This window comes from Numenius arquata, chromosome 1 (assembly GCF_964106895.1).
Source record: "Numenius arquata chromosome 1, bNumArq3.hap1.1, whole genome shotgun sequence".
NCBI classification, from domain to species: Eukaryota; Metazoa; Chordata; class Aves; order Charadriiformes; family Scolopacidae; genus Numenius; species Numenius arquata.
The window spans coordinates 11519430-11537352 of record NC_133576.1 but is presented as its reverse complement, the minus strand read 5'-3'; the positions used below and the strand labels follow the sequence as shown (position 1 = coordinate 11537352).

The 17923-nt window shown below is 38.1% G+C and overlaps 1 protein-coding gene across 1 annotated transcript in view; it reads right to left on the bottom strand.

Moving 5' to 3' along the window:
* Window positions 1-17923, bottom strand: part of SPAG17 (sperm associated antigen 17) — a 105616-nt gene that overhangs the window by 20656 nt on the left and 67037 nt on the right. The window contains exons 25-35 of the mRNA XM_074149430.1: window positions 15700-15820; window positions 12601-12935; window positions 10840-10981; window positions 9000-9208; window positions 8558-8699; window positions 7326-7480; window positions 6224-6400; window positions 5519-5646; window positions 4301-4431; window positions 2465-2592; window positions 1881-2063 (exon numbers count right to left, since the gene is read on the bottom strand). Coding sequence (XP_074005531.1) covers window positions 1881-2063; window positions 2465-2592; window positions 4301-4431; window positions 5519-5646; window positions 6224-6400; window positions 7326-7480; window positions 8558-8699; window positions 9000-9208; window positions 10840-10981; window positions 12601-12935; window positions 15700-15820 — 1851 coding nt within the window. The remainder of the gene's footprint in view (window positions 1-1880; window positions 2064-2464; window positions 2593-4300; window positions 4432-5518; window positions 5647-6223; window positions 6401-7325; window positions 7481-8557; window positions 8700-8999; window positions 9209-10839; window positions 10982-12600; window positions 12936-15699; window positions 15821-17923) is intronic.

The following is a 17923-nucleotide window of genomic DNA, read 5'->3' as shown; positions in this document are numbered from 1 at the left end:
CTCCCAACTGTTGCAACAGCCAAGCAAGTACGAGTGAGCGTGCAAATGTTTGAGTAAACTATGTGAGTGAATAAAGGAATGAGTCGAGTAAATAGCTGCTATTAATAATAATCAATTATATTATTAAGATCAGCTTAATGAATAAAAGGTGTTCTGACAAACATTGTTTGTGACCTGTATCTCCCTCCTGTTTGATCTCCTATTACAGAAAAGGAAATTTACAACATCATAATTGAAAAATTAGGGTCAGAAAAAAATCTGAAGCTCTGTTTTTAGACAGATTTTTACTTTGCCAGAATCACACTAAGTGCTACAGAAAATAACACTTTTCTTTTCCTAGACTTATTTATGCTTTAGAATATGTGTTGGATGTAAACAAAGGGTCCTTACAGAAGGTTGTCCCAACACACCATTCTGCTAGAAAGCTACATGTAGTACTGACTTTTATGAATAGACAAGGTTTGTAGAAGCAAGCGGTTTGCAGTACCAGTTCTTTTTCATTCCTTTATACATCTTAAACCTTAAAGGAGTTGGAGAAAAGAAGAATGCCTTTTTCTTTAGATCTTGATTTAGTTCTGACAAAGTGAGTATTTGGCTAAAGATTTAAGATACCTCTTTTCTGGGAAAATCCATTAATTAAATACTGATATATGAGCAATGACGATACTTCCATTGCACATTAATGCAATTATTACAAATGTTTTCTCAGCACCAATTATTGCAATTCTTCCTTCCTAATGTAAGAAACAGCATTCTTTCTCTAAAAGCCAACAACAGATCTGGTCAATGGAGATACTTACCCTGGGATTTTGGCATGGAACTTTTTTTATAGTGTTGCCTTAGAGAGGTCAGTATGCAAATTAAAGAATCATTTTTATAGATTTATAGACTGTAAAAGGGTAAAAATTAATGCTGAGAGACTGGCATGTCCCAAACATGCCAGGGCTGAACAGCTGTTGATGTTTTTCTATTGCAAGCATGTATTCTTTGAAATGTAGTGTGAAAAAAAAGCAAACAAACCTTCTAGCTGGCTACAACATGCTACTACCTTCACAAATTTTATATGCTGTTAAGTTTCAAATTCAGTCTGCAATGCTATCATCAAAATATGTTAAAGGAATAAATTATGGAACACATGTATTTTCTTATTCTCTAATTGGTAAGTAACAATGAGTTTTTAACTCTCAAATCTCTTCTAAGAGCATCTTCACAATGTGAATTAAATAAATCAATATTTTATACCAACACGGAGAACTACGATCAACTGCAGGAATTTCAGATTCCATGTCAGAACACTTGCATATGAGGTGTAGCTTGCACCTTGTTATGAACCAGCCACTCATGAGGGATGGACACACGCTTTGTCAGAAAGCTACATGGCTATTTGCTAGACATGGATAGAGTGACAGAACTCAGACTTGAACCTGGAAATCTTCTGTACTGATTTATGAAAACAAATACATAAACAAAACTAGAGTGTGTCCCAGTGACCTGGTCACCAAGTTAACTGTAGAATTATGGTGTGTCAGAAATTCTTGTATAACTTTATAGACTTAAATTTTTAAGGCTTTGTGAAGGCACACAAACACTCAAAAAAGTAAAAGCAAATGGACACCAATATTGACAGAAAGAAAACTATTTGTTAGTGTACTATCTGTGACGTGTACTGGACTGAATCCCACGTATTTGCCCAGAAAAGTAGGTTCCACAAGAGATGAGTGAAACACACTTTCCTTAGCGCACCTGTCTACATATGAAATGCTGATTGTTCTTCAAAAGTAGCAGAATTTTTGTCTTGGCTATATACTACAAATTCATGTCACCCAACTTGTCTGTTCTCTGTTGCTCACTGGAATAATGAATAAATGTGATTGTACTACCTTAAGGGAAAGCTGCAGCTTTTCTCTTAACTCATCACTGAGTGGCTCATACTGGAATAGCTGACGAATTTGCAGTTTATTAGGACATTTTCGCACAGGTACTGGCAAGCACATCCGCTCTTTGGATCCAATGCAGAGACCCCTCCAAATATGTCTTCTGACTGAGGGATCTGCGATCTTCCTCTGAACATAGACAAGACCAAGGAAAAAGAGCAAGAGGCTACTTATATTACTGACTAAATGTAGATACCAGCAATGTGTGCCTCAACTGAAAAGCATATGCTCTCCTTACAGCACCATAGATCAAGACAATAAAGTCAGTAGATTCTTTGGGCAAAATTTATCTATCCTAAAACTCCTTCATCTGGCAAGATAAACTCCCCTAAAATTGCTATATCACCTTACTGAGAGTAGGAGCATCCCAAGGTGACTACATTTTCCCTGACACAGCCTGCCCCTTGCTTTGCCTGCTTAACATACTGGACGTAACAATGCCACATTGTTTAGAGCTCCATTTCCCACTCAGCCCCCATGACAAACATCTATTGCTTAAGCAGCAAAGGACAATTTTGAAACAATCATACCTCAAGAGGAGAAAATGTGTCCGAGGTACTTGACTGAAGATTTGGAGGAACAATACTCTCTGGTTCTTTCTTCATGACCCAAGGGGAGGATTCAGCCAAAGGGCGGAGGATAGTAATACTTAAAACACCTGGTTCAAAGACACATTTTGCTAAGAATCAGTTCAACTCCAAAAATGATGGAAAAGTGTCTCAAACCTCCAGAAAAATATACTTACCTAAGTATAAAACCCCTTATTATTAAGTGGTAAAACTCCATGTGAAAATGTAATACTCATGACTACAGATAATATCGGATCACTGAGGTGATTACAGAATAGTTGGATGAGCTTGGATCACTGACGTGATTATACAATAGTTGGACAAGTTCAGATTATTCAGACCATGTTTAACTGACTGCCTATTCTACTTGCTTTGAGCCTTGGCTAACAGCTCAGTTGTATAGTGTGTGGAGTATCCCAAAGAAAGAAGAGCAGACCGTTGATCCATATTTACTAAATACTAATCTCAGAAGTGCATCATATTCAGAATGTGCATAATTCTGTATTTTATACTTCACAATCTGATCACTGGATGGATTGTATTAGAGATTATTTGTTATCTCTTTTTATAGTTCTGATTGATTTTAATGTTCTTCAAAATATTTTTTCCAACCCAACCCGAAAATCTACTTAGTCTACTATTACCTACCCGATAGGTGGCCTTCAAAATGGATACGACCACTGAGGTAGTCCATCGCAAGGATATAAAATTGTAGAGCCTTGGTGTCAAGGCAAACAGAGCCAGTATTAAGAAAGGTAGAGTATGAAGTCTGGAAAAGCAGATGTGCTATTATTACGAATGACTGCTGGTTGTGAGCAGGTTTTCTTGAGTGGGATTTTCACTGTGTATGTACCTCCTCCATCTTCCTGATCTTTCCACCTTCCCTATCTTTCCATCTCCCTCAGTAGCCTTTCTCTTTTTCTTTTCCCATGACAATATTACTTCATTCACTTCATACAACAGGGAGCTGATCACTATTGTGAGTAGAAGCAGCATTTAAAAATGTGCAAAACCTGATAAGCATAGTAGGTAGGAAAGCCGTTCCCTGTTATTATCATATAAATCATTGAGAAGAATGTCTTAGCACTTTACAACTTGAAGCAAACTATCCTTATCATCCTCCCATATCCAGGGTAACCTGACGTAAAAAGACCTTCCTGTCTTTTTAAAGGTATGTTTATTTTCTTAGGATCTACCTGTCCTCTATTCCTGTAGGAATACACTATCACAGTGTATTTTATAGAAACACAGTATCTCCAACTAATGTTCCAGTGATAACCAATAATTTCAGGATGTAACTTTTTGTATAGTTACTATGAGGTGGTTGGTGCCATGTACTACTGGCATCCCCTATTTCAGTCGTATTTTTCCAGCTTCTTAATAACACCTATTTATCTTTTCCAACAGCCAGACTCAGGGTGAACATCAGAGTATCATTGTCTTCATTGATAAATAGAGCTATATGATTAACGAAGACTGTGATACACTCCATACTTTTTGACAGTAAATACACAGAGAATCTATGCATTTGGTAATCGCTTTTGTTTGCATGTCTGAGAGCGGATAAAGATATGCCAGTTGTTTGTTCACTCATCCCTTCACAGTGTCATTCAGTTAATTCTTTGCTTCCCAGAGCTTTCCACGAACTCCTTCTTGCCCATGCTTCACTACCGGAAGTGTGGGCACCTCTCTACATGGAGTAAAATATTTTCAAATTTCCTGTCCGAATAAGAGTTTTGAAACTTCTATAATTATTTCTGCTATTAGTTTCTTGGAAAAAAAATAAAATTTTCCTACCTGGGCATTCTTGTACAGGATCCTGCAAGACAGCAGTAGAGGGATCACTACAGACTTTGGCAAGATACTCATGTACATCCCTGCTCCGCAGAAGCTCAGTTCCAGAACCATCTGCGTAGATGATGAAGAACCTACACAGCCAGCCACACAGATTGGATTTTATCAGGCATAGGAGGCAAGGTGTTTAGCAGCAGAGGTCTGCAGGGTAGCCTCTATGAGAAGAGCCCAGGAGCTGCCCTGTGCTGGACACGGACAGTCCCAGCTGGCTCCAACACACCCCTTGCAGGACACAGCTGAGACCCTCAGCCAAGATGATGGCACCTCAGGGGAAGTGTGTGTAAGAAAGGGCAAAATGCCACACAGGCAGTGATGAGTGAAGGGAAAAGTATGAGAAACAGCCCTGCAGACACCGAGGTCAGAGAAGGAGGAAGGGGAGGAGGTCGTTCTGATGCCAGAGCGGAGATTCCCCTGCAGCCTCTGGAGGAGACTACGGTGGAGCAGGTATTCCCCTGCAGCCTGTGAACAGAATCATGCCAGTGCAGACGGATGTTTCCTGAAGGAACTGCAGCCCACGAAGAGCCCATGCTGAAGCAGGTTTAACCACAAAGACTGCAGCCCACGGAAAGGATCCACAATAGAGCAGGGGAAAAGTGTGAGGAGGAAGGAGCAGCAGAGAGGAGCTGTTACAGACTGATCACAACCTCCCATGCCCTGCACTGCTGGGATGAGGAGGAAGTAGAGTGGTCAGGAATGAGGCAGTGGTGTTGAGTTTGAGAAAAAGAGGGGATGAGGGAAGGTGGTTTAGTTTTCATCTTTGTTTCTCACCATCCAACTCTATTTTAATCAGCAATAAATTAAATTAAATTTCCCCAAATTAATTCTGTTTTGCCTGGGATGGTAAGTGGAAAGTCTTTATCTTGACCCATGACCTTTTGCACGTTATTTTCTCCCCTTGTTCTGCTGGAAAGGGAGAGTGCTGCTGGACGGGCATTTGGCAGCTAGTTGAGGTCAACCCACCATACCAATCAAATCCAATGGCTTTCAAATTGCAATCTTTTCTAGATGACAAAAATGAAAAAGTACTGTGATGACTGAACAAGAAAAATCAAATGTGCAAATACAGAGTACTGAACAAAGGAAGCACAAATCTACAAACCCTGTGCAAATACAGCGTAGTGAAGAAAGAAAGTGTAAAGCTATGAATCCAGTGCAGTTTACCTGGGGACATGCTCATCATGAGCAATAGGTTTGTTAACTTCTGGGAGCACTGATGCTGAACTTCTGTCTTCCTTATCATCAGGGTCAATCCTGGGAACACACACAGATGTGCTGCCATCAGCCATGACCTATAATAGAAATTACATAAAATGATTTGAGTTACATGATACGTTTAAAACAGTAACTTGCTGCTGAACTGTAATATGACCAGTCAAAGAGACAAAAAAACCCATTTCAGGTTGAGCAACCTGGAATTCACAGGAAAAAGAAATGACAAAGAGAACCAAAAAGATAGTGAAAAAAACAAAAAAAAAAATTCTAGAAAGGCATGCCATATCATAAATGCTAATATCACACACTGGTATGTAGTAAATGCTCAAGGACTGTTTGTTGTCAAATGGGGCCACCCATTTTTACATTCCATCTTCAAAATATATATCTGCAGGCATCAATAGGCAAACTTCACACAAAAATACTCCCTTACTAGTAAAGCCAGATAATTGTACACTCAGACAGGTGCTGATGTACCTCTATGAGGTATATATGTACCTATGTACATACACTTACACACACAGATACACACAAATATATATAGCTAGACTACTTTAAGAATCAGTACTACAAGGCTACAAGCTGATTTTGAGAGACATTTATAAGGTAAAATTACTTAAAATACAGAAACTTGTTTCCTTCCATGTATTTTACCTTGAAAAGATTTCCATTAGGATCCATCATCTCACAAATAGTGCTGGAAGTGTGTTTCATAATATATCTCCCTGCTTGTTTCTCCTCTTTCTTGCTGATGAAATCGTTAACTTCATGGGTATAAACTGCTGAGCAATCTTCATCAATGAAAAGAGAGCCTGTCTTAATGGGCAAAACCTATCACAGTAAAAAGGGAAGAGGTTCAGTCCTGAAAGGTGAAATCTTCATTTTAGAGGTACCATGAAAATGAAGAACAGATGCAAATCAAGTGGAGAGTTCTCAGACCTTTACTACTGAATCATCCAGTTTTGAGGGACTGGAGAGAGAGAAAGAAGGAAGATGAGGTCCAGGATTTTGGCTGATGTTAGCCTCTCTACCCTTGAGAGGGAGTCCAGAGCTCCTCTTAGTTTAGTGTCATCGTCAAACTTACTTAATGTACATTTGATTCCGATGTTCAGATAATTTATAAAACCATTAAAGAGCACTGGCCCCAGAATTGAGCCCTGGGCAATCCCACTGGTGACGGGCTGCCAGCCTGATATTACATCATTTACTATAACTCTTTGAGCCTGACCCGTCAGCCAATTGCTCAGCCAATATATTATGGATTTGTCTGGCTGTGTGCTGGACACTTTGTCCAGAAGGATACTGTGAGAGAAAGTATCAAAAGCTTTGCTAAAATGAAAAAAAAACACCCTACTGGCTTTCCTGGGTCAACTAGATATGTTACATTGTCATAAGTGGAAATTAAGTTAGTCAAGCAGGACATTCCCCTCAAAAGCTGGCTATGACCAATGACTGTATTGTCTCTCAAGTGTTTTCCAATAACTTCCAGAATAACCTTCTCCATAATTTTATCAGGCACTGAAGTGAGACTGACAGACCTCTAATCACCAGGGTCTTCCTTCTTACCCTTCTTGAAAATTGGGACATTTGCAAGCTTCCAATTGACTGGGACCTCTAAATATCAGCAGAGTGTAAAATTGGTGGAGTCATAGGATTTGTGAAGGCTATAGAGAAGGGAGTTAAAACAGTCAGAGACGCAGGGAACTTGGAACATAAAAGATACATTTCACTGCCATAAACTAAAAATTATTCCCACCTGATATGTTCCTTGTGGCTTTGCTATAATAGATGTCCCATCTCCAAAGATGGTACAACAGGTACCGTCCTCACAATTTGTTATAACAGTAGCAAATTCAGGATTCTCTACTTGCACACATTTCACCTTCCTTGTGATGGCTTCCAAGGGTTCATCTAAGAATCAATACAGAACAACTAGACAGGAGCACATGAACTATGGAAAAGTCTTAGGATTCAATTTGCCTTTTCTCTCATAAGGCTGGACCTTTGTCTCCCCAGTAAAAGACTCTCAGACTTCATAAGATCCCTTATCACATAATCTTATGTTAGGTAAACAATAAGCAATCTTTAAATTTTTGGACTGTTCACTGAATATAGGAAAATCCAATAGCAAAAAATGTCTGTAGCCATTTGTGGCTGGTGTGGTTAGGAGAATACTCTCTATCCTATCAAGTAAAGTACTAACTGTAACAATCTGGATATTTGTAACATACAAGTTGGACCACTAAAATTTTTTATGCCTGTGATACAAGATCTAAGATGTGAAGAAATTCCTTTTCAGCAGCAGAACACAGGTAAAACAAATTAAATTGGTATGTTAACCTGGCCATTGTGTTCCCATTTTATAGACAGACCAGTTCAAGGTCATTGTCTTGATTTTTAAAATCCCACAAGGAGATGTTCCACAACCAGAACTTTCTACTGTGAACACAACAGTCCTGACACCCTCATGTTAATTATAGCATTTATCCAGCAACTGAACTAAGTATAAAGAGTAACTATTAGCCCCATTTATTTCAGGCAAATGTAGTTCTGCTTGTACTAGTTGTGGCATTTTCCACAGCCATATTCAATCAAATTTTGAATCCCTCTGAGGTTGGTGAGTCCCTGGCCTCTGTGGGGAATATGAGGTCCTTATATGCCTATTCAGTTAAGACTCAAATGAGCTTGCTTATTGTATCGGGGTAGGTGGAGAGCAGGCAACGAACATATTAGAACTCAGGCACTGTGGTCTCATGGTGAAGGTGTGTCAGCTAAGTACACACATGAAAGGAAGAAAATTTGCTTGTTTGCTACAATGTAGTTTTTGCACTGAATACTGGTGAAAAAAAGACTGAGCAGACAAACTAAGCTTAGGCTGCAGTTGTAGATTTGTTATCTAGGCTATTGGTATGAGCCTTCTTTAATAATTTTGACAATTATCTGCTTCACAAGATATAGCAGAGATAAGTGCTGCCCTTCTGATTTTACCTGTTTTCTCACTACCCTCTGGTACAAATACTTTACAGTTTTGATAAAAAGTTGTGATCCTAGTTCCATCAGCATGATCTACTACTCTGCTGCCATCCAGCTTCTCAACAATTATCACTTCATCATCTCGTACAATCATAACCTGAAAGAATGAAGGAATACTCATTTATATTAGCTCTGTGATACTTGCAACAGCAACAACAGTAAAACAAGGCATTATGTACTAAAACCCCGACGAAGCCAGACTACTGCAATTTTATCTACTTCAGAGACCAAGGATTCACACTTTTTTTTCAAAATCTAAAGCTTTTGTATTAGTAACAATGTAATAACACAACCTGTAGGATATATGTTCAAAGAACAAATCCTACAACTTATATAATGGCTGCCCTGTCTCTTAGCTTAGTAGACACTGCTATTAATAACACAAAAATATTAATACCGTTCCCTCAGCTGGGTCAGTTGCCTGATAGATTAAGAGTGGCTTCAGATCCATTCTCTTCGTTCCCTCAGTGCCCACTCGAATGCCTGACGGAGTTGTTGTTATCCAGGTTCCTGCCTGGTTCTCGTTAGGTTGCTCAGAATTAACCAGACCCTGCACAGTATTTTCAAACAACTTGTCCTTGTTTGGGTGTAACATGCTGTCACTGCCTTTTCCCTTTTTTCTTTCTGCATCAGACTTGGTATTCTCTAAGGTAAAAGACAAAGTCAATAAAATGAAGAGTTTCTGTGCGTATTGGTTTTGATCAAATTGAAAGAAGAACTATTTATCAGGCTGGAGGAAAATTACAAGTGCTGTTACTCAAAGGTGTACCCTTATTTAATGTGTTCATTAATGACACCGAAAAAGTAAACAGCATGCTAAATGACATCTGATTATGACATGACTTTGGAAGAGACTATCAATGCAGAAAAAAATCTGAATGGATTACAGGAAAAAAACCCATCCAAAACTGTCCCATGATCTTGAAGATTAAAGCAACAGGAATTCAATACAGCCTATCACAATGAAATTTAATGCAAAAAGGAATAAAAATAATTCATGCTTCAGACAAGTTTGCAAGAGTAGAAGAAAAGAAAGACCTGGAGGTATCACCCATACAGAATGGACTTAACTACAAGTCATCAGTGTGAAAATATAGTGACAAAAAAGGCAAATACAATCCTATGGTGGATCAGAAGAAAAGGGATTGAGATCACATTGTGAAAGTTAATGGAGAGATCTTATTAAGAATGTGATAGAGAGCTCTGGTCTCCCATATTCAAGAAAAGGGAACTTAGATTAAGTCTATGCAAAAGACAATAGCATAGTCCAGAGAGGAGTCTAAAAGGCTTACAGCATATACATCCTAGCAAAAAAACCAACCAACCAAACAAAAAAAAAACCACAAAAAACCAGCAGCCAAATAAATGAAACATTTCAGTATAAATTTGTCATGACTAAGCAGTAGAGAGGAAAGGTGGGAAGGAAAAAGTGTTCATAAATAAAGCATGTGGAATAAAGGATATACACTGGCCACAGATACTGAGATTGAAAATATAGAAGACGGCTTGTCAGGGAAGTTCTCAAACATCCTTCCAGTTATCCTACGGAATATCCTAGGAACAAGAACTGGACTTGATGACTTGAAAGTCTCTTTTTGAGAGACTTTTCTCTTTGGTGGCAATTTTTATTCACATACTTCCAATAAATTATATGTTAATATTATGACAGGTCATAATTATTTTTTGCCCTAAGGAGCACTGACTGATGTCAGAATACACGCTGAGGTGTGAAGTAAAATTTTATTTGGTTCTTTCTCAGCCAAACAAAATAAGGTAAGAATGGTTCTATTGGGACAGACCACAAGTCCATACAACCCAATTAATAATGACCAATAGTAGGTGCCTTGGAGTAAATACAACGAGAAAGAAAAATGTAGCAAGTCCTCTGCAAGAGAAGCATTTGTCAATACCAAGACTAAAAACTACGTAACCCATAACTAACTGTTCGACACTACTGCAGTTACAAAGATTTCTTTTTAAATACTTTGTGTTGAATCACTCTGCTGCTGATGTAGTTCTTACACACCCTTTTACTTATTAGAGTTCTTGCATGTTAGAAGAAAATGAAATCTGGAGTAGGAGAGAAATGATTTGATAGGAAGCTAACAAATTAGCAGTGTGCAGCAGCTGAATACAGATAAAATGGCATTTTCACACTGGCAGAATTTTCAGACTAAAGAAATATGCTCTTTATTAAGTATAATCAGATCTGCTAACTTTAAATCTGTCCAAAACACAGTAAATGTTACCTTTCTTAGTGCTGGTGTCAGGTGAAGGCTCCAATTCTGGTATTGCTTGCATGTTATCTGGAATTGTAGGTGGTGGTAGGACAGGGCCAGAATCGGGACTCTTACTCACTGTGCCATCAGCAAACAGAATCTACAGTAATCAAGGACATACCAGAGGTTAAAATAACTTCAAACACCAATAGAAAGTCTCAAAATAATGTGTTGCAAATGCAACAGTCACTATAATATTGTGGGTGATGGAGGGGAAAAAGTAAAAGACTCAGAACGAATACAAGAAACAAAGAAGCTATCTTGAAAGGTCTGCTAGTTGCTGCAGTTCACATATATAATTAATGGAGATTCTATTTAGTAACAATCAGGCTTTATAAAAGTAAACAGTAAAGACTATTCTTTGACTTTTTAAGTGGTCAAAGGTTGATGACTTTTTTTTCTTTTTGTAGCAGTGGTAATGCATCTATATCATCCCATTGATCCATATTCAGGTATTCCATATATCTAGGATTGCTGTTAATATTTTAGCCACCAAGACAGCTAACAAAAAGAAATCATGGTTATTCATCTTATTATAGCTGGTTTCTGAGATCTATTGTCCGTTACATTCAACTCTTGATATGCATGTTCCCTATGTGGCAGGGATAATCATCCCTGAATTCATTTACAAATACAGTACAGATGTTCTAGGGAGAAGATGGTACAAAATGGAAAACAAATGGACAACATATAGAAACATCTCAAGAGTTACAGTTACTGTAAGGTAATTACATATTTTCTTTTTTTTTTTGAATGCTTATCTGTATGCAACATATTCTTGATGAGTCACAAACACTAAGTTAATATAATCTGCTTATATGAAGACTATGGTACAATCGCGCTAGGCACATAAGATGTATGTTCTTCTGTCAGGAGACTATGTTGAGAATATATAGACATACAGCAGCTAGCTTCTTTACGTATTTCTGAAATGGATGTTTCTCAGAAATCCTGGCTAAATGGTTTAAGATCTAATGAAGGAATGTAAAGAACTTGTACCAGGAATTGTGGTCTACTTAGAAAAAAAACCTTGAGGAAATAAGGAATTTTTTTTACAGTTTCTAAGTCAAAACAGATGACTCCTCTTTTCATCCATTTGTTAACTACAAAAAGAACCTTAGACTTTAAAAAGAGAGTTGCTTGTAGATTGATTACAGTATCTGCAAAGCTGGTATCTAGGCTATAGCACCTAAAAGGAACCAGAATTCTGGGCAACCTTAATACATATAAACAAGGAAGATACTTCGGAATATAAAGTCTTTTTGATGAAAATTTAGGATACCCAAAGTGCCTGCAGGACTGAAGAACAGTTCAGGTCTTTCTGGATCCCATATGACTGTTTAGATGACTGAAAAAAATATATGGGTACTTTAGAGTTGCCAAAAATACCCAAAGCCCAACTAATCCACACTTCAGATGTTTAAATCCAGAAATGTAGTTCTCAAAACCATATTCAACTATTTCCTAATCCCAGTTTCCTAATTCCCAATCCAAAGTTGCCTAAAAGCTTCACATGCCTAAAATTTTCATCATTAAAGCTCCATATGTGCGTTAAATTCTGATTCTGAACAAAGCCAAGAGCATTTTAGTTGTGACAATGCTGCATGACTCAGTGGTTACTTAACTCCTACAAACCGGACACTTCTCTTGGTTGACAAGCACAAGTTCAAGGGTAATCACACACAGAGGCTGCTTTCAAATGAATTCTGCTAAACATACCTGGGTAGATCCATCCATCATGTATTTTATGACAGTCCCTTGACTGGTGATGACCCTTGACACCTCTTGTTCTGTCTGCTTTGCCACAGATGCATACAGATGAGAGTTCTTTACCTTTTGGGGATAACTCTGCCTAACAAGAATTTCCAGAGCAGGCTGCTTGGCCTGTTCTCTTTTGGTGTCTTTGTGCTTTATTTCACCTCCTGTAACTTCGGGGTCCTTCTCTCCACTTCCCATAACCTTTTCCTCCTTTGCTTCATTTGCTTTGACCTCACCTTTCTCTTCTTCAGCCACCTCTTTCTCAGCTTCAGCTGTAGTGGCTTCACCTTTCAAACCTGCAAAAAAATTCTGAATTACTTAATACTGCGTAGCACAGATCAAACAGTGCTAAGCACCCAGAATCATGGTGTCTACAGAAGCTATGCAACTCTAGATGAGTAAGACTAACCCTCCTTGGCTTGCTCCGTAACACACAGAGTAAGGGACAGACTCTGTTTTTCAGAGAACAATTCAAAGCAGTCAGCTACTCAGAAATTCTGTATCCTCTCGTGGAGGTGTCTGTCTTTCTAAACGAAAATAAGGGAAATTTGAAGATGGATTTATTACGGATGCTGAATTTTTAGAAGACTGACATTAGGTGAGAGGAATTTCCTAACTGCCCCATGAAGGCGAAAAAAGTTACTGAGTTTTACCAAGTTTGAGTTTCTATAGAAACTGAAGTTACGTATTTTGTCTACTTGAACAAATATGGTTTTTAGATTAAATTATGTCAGTGTGTTGAGTGTGCTAATGGGTATAATTATGGTAGTTGTGTGAAGGGATTATGTGCATGTGTCTGTAATTGCTCTGTCCACCTCAACTATTCAGCTTTTCAACTTAAGCTCCTTGACAAACTCTGTATGTTTGACAACCCTCTGCATCCTCTTAACTTCATACCTAAACACATTTACCCTAAACTGGCAAAATCTGCCAAGCTGGCTACATCCACAGGGGCATTACTAGCAGAGACAAAGACAGATCATTCCACTCTACTCAGTGCTTGTCAGGCTGCACTTGGAGTACTGTGTCCAGTTCTGGTCCCCACAATTCAAGAAAGATGCAGACAGACTGGAAAGGGTCCAAGGAGGGTGACAGAGATGATCAAAGTGCTGGAGAACCTGTCCTGTGAGGAAAGACTGAAGGAGTTAGGTCTCTTCTCCCTGCAGACGGCTCAGGGGGCACCTCATCACAGTATTCCAGTACTTAAAGAGTGGCTACAAAGAGGACAGAAGCTCTCTCTTCACAAGGAGCCACATGGAGAAGACAAGGGGACATTGGAAGAGGTTTCATCTTGATATAAGAAAGAATTTTTTTACAGTGAGAACAATCATTCACTGGAACAACCTCCCCAGGGGCGGGGAGACCTCATTGCTGGAGGTTTTCAAGATACCTCCCTTTCCCACAAAAGGTTGGGCCAGATGATTTTTTGAGGTGCCTTCCAACCTGGGCTGTTCAATGATTCTATGATTTTGATATAAAAAGGAAAGAGATGTCCGAGAACTAAAATGATGGAAGCTTTTACTAGCAATTTAGGTCTCTGCAGCCAAAAAGAAAAATTAATCAAGGCATTCCTCTCTCACATGATTATAGGGTTTTGCTGGGTCCTTGTGTACCATACTACATTTATTAATGCAATTTACTACAAATTTCTTAATTTTTATTAATTTGTATACACTTAGCTGGTTTCTAAGAGGTATGTTGTTTCATCAGTTGCCAGGAACACAAATAATTGTCCTGGTTTTTATGCAACAGCTCACATATAGGATGTGTTGGAATTACTGTTAGCAAGTATTTGGTGTGTGTGATAAATCTGGTTTATTCTTGGATATGGGCACCTCTGCAGTTGTGCTGATCTATTTTCACATACTCAGTATCTCAAATATAGCCTGGGCTGGACACATATGTAGATGACTGTTTTTAAAATTGACCAGATGACAACAACAAAATTCACATTTGTCTGCTTCAAAACCTAATAGCATGACTACAAACCCCTGAGATTTACTACAGTTTACAGTAGGCAAAGATGAACCTCACGCGGAAACAGAACCTCATGAAACAGAGTCATTCCAGAAGGATATGTCAGGCACAGAAACTTCTAAGCATCTATACACCCAACAGTCTTCCAAAGGAAATTCAACGATAAGGTCAAAAAAGCTTATTATGACCATCTTCTCTGTATGAACTGGATGGCATAAACCAAAGGACTTCTGTGAAATAATTCCTGTTTGAAACTGATTGTAGCTTTTAGAAAAGCAACAACACCTGATTGTAAAATATCCAGTAGCAGACAGTCCATCACAGCATGGGTACGTTTTGTTAATCATCCTTACCATTAAAAAATGAGTATAGTTTAAATCCAGTATAAGTACTACTTTCCAGTTTCAAGTCCCTGAAATTTGTAATACCTTTTGTATACTGTGTTTACAAGCTATCACCAAAATTCTGTTTCCTTGTACTTCTAGATTGGCACCAGTAATTTCTTTGACCTTTTCTTTTGTAATTACATTGAGTTCTCTGATGACGTGAGCTCACTGTAAGATATATCTTCCAATGCTTTAATCATTCTTGTCAGTCTTCCCTGAATCTTTCAAAATATGAGCATCTTGTCTTGTGGACTTAAGAACAGTACTGTGATTCCAAAGGAGGTGGAGATACAGGTAACGTAACAATCTTCCTGGTATCACTCAAGATTGCTTATATATATGCATTTATGAATTGAATTTGTTCATTTTTCTTTAGTATTCCAGTATACATGCACATTCAACTGATATCCAGCCTGACTCCCAAGCACTTTTTTAGGGTTCCTGCTTTCCTGCCCCCAATCTGTTTTGTCCACCACCTTCCAATTCTAGATTTTTACATTTGTTTTAATTAAACCACATTATTTATGTTGCAAATACTCTGACAATTCCATGATTCCATGATTATGATAGACTTAGCAATCTGAGACATTAAAATATTCATATTTTTACATCTAAACGCATCAAGGCAGAAAGATTTTTATTCTGTAATTTTAACTTCTTTTAAATTTCTTTCTTTGCAGTGGCTCTGAAAACTAACCTCCAAAATTTTCACCAAGGAAAGTTAATACTAGTCCGCTGGGACAGGAGACGTTCAAACTTCGGAAAGCAAGAACATTTGACATCACTTGTGTTTGAGAAGCTGATTCTTCGATTTCTGTCTACAGAATGAAACATGAATTAGTTTTATTCCACATTTTAAAAGAATAAAGAAAAAAATAGACTACATATTTCAGTTGTAGCAAAATATTTAAAAAACCCCAAGTGCTTTCTACACTCATTTTTAACATTTTGATAGCTTATGTATTCTGAAGTGGAAACATTAGCTTATTTTCTTTGATTATGCTATATTCTTTCATTCCTCTTTATTAGCCCTTGAAGAACAACCCTTCATAACTTTATTCATTTTACTGAGTCATTACGGTATCTTGTGCTCAGTGTCAAGATGAGATGACAGTAAATGGAAAACGGGAAGCAGAAGAGCGTGAAATAGTTCTTGAAGCTGCACATCAGTTATTTTACCTATAATCATTATAAGAGTACAAAAGAAAGTACACCAGTACTTCCAGTCTGCTGCAAATACAGCACCGACTTGAGAAGAGGAAAGGAAGGAACACTTGGCAGTCAAAATGTGTAATCCACTTTGCACTGCTTTGTAGTGGAAATCATTCTGAAGACTAGAAAAGATGAGGTTGATCTAAGGAATGCCTGAAGACCCTGGAATATTTGGAAAAAATACAACAATGGACCCTTTGATATCATCCCCCCAAAACCCTATTTGACAACAGCTACACTATGTCAGTAGTCATAAGATGAAAAATGCTTTGGGTAGGAGACAAAGGTAACAGAGAGAACTTGTCCTGGTATTACCCCATAGTCTTGACTTTTAGGAATAGAAAATTGGCAGATATTTTGCAACCTGGTTTTCAGCATAAAGGATGCTGTACATTTTATACCTACTTTACATAGTATTACTAGGTAATTAAGGCTATTCTCAATACCCTAAGATCGTAGCCACAGGATCATGGGGTAGAAGTCACAGAATAGGACAGAAGTAACTCTCAGGTGTGAGTAACAGAAGTAACCCTACTTCTCCCTACCCAGTGGTCAAGTATTCCTTTATCGTTACAGAAAAATGTTAATGTAACCTATTCTAAAAATTTCCAAGGCTGGAAGCTTCCTGGAAGTCTCTTCTAGTACTTTACCTTGATTAGCCTTATTGACATTTTCAAATTTCCTGAATCTCTCATGCAAAAAAATACTTTATTTCTGATTATTTCTTCTGATTATATGCATTAGCATAAGAGACTATGCTGTCCCTTTAGTTCTTTACAGAAGGCTATTTTGTCTCTTATCTCTAGATCATACAAACCCAAGCCAAGCCTTTTAATCTTTCCCCAGTGGTGAAGTTTTCTAGACCTCTGATCTTTCTTGGTGCTTTTATTAACACTCTCCAGTGTGGTCCATATTTTTCTTGCAGTGCAGTATCCATAACTGGACACAATACTTTAACTGAGGCTCTACCAGCCCTGAATGGAAAATAACTTCACATATTTAGTAGACTATACTCCTGTTTATTCACCTCAATGTGGTCTTTGCCCTTCTCACAGCAAGATGGCATTGTTGACTTAAGTATAGCTTCTGATCCATTGCAACACTCAGACCTTTCTCTGTAGAACTGTAATTGATAGAACTGTTACCCATTCTGTAAATATATATTGATTATTTATATGTAATTGTAGAACCTAGCACTTATTCTTACTGAATTGCATCCTGTTTTACAGACCACATCCATGTGAATTTGTCCAGTTCCCTTCAGACTCTAATCCTGTCCTCCAAAATACTTGCAGACTCACACAGCCAGGTGCTGTATGCACTAATATGGATACTCTCTGTTTGAAGACATTCTAAACCAAATAGTAAAAAGCCTTTTGGAAAAACAAGAGGAACTTAGATGTCCTCCTGACAGAATGTTAATGGTAGGGGTATTTGTTTATATCGGGTTCGTTTGTATGTTGTGCTGTGTTATGCCAAGTGCTGTTCGGCAACTCCACATACCACTTCCCATGCTCTTGCTCTTTAAATACCTGGCTAAACTTGTTGAAATTATGTCAGCAGGACTTTTTGTGGATATGGACAGAATCCATGTTGAAACAAGAGCCACACCATTACTTCATCCACTAGGTACCACAGAAGCCGCATAGGTACGTCACGTTTAGGCCTTCCAAGGCCATTCTTACAACTCTCAGTATATGCTCATTCTT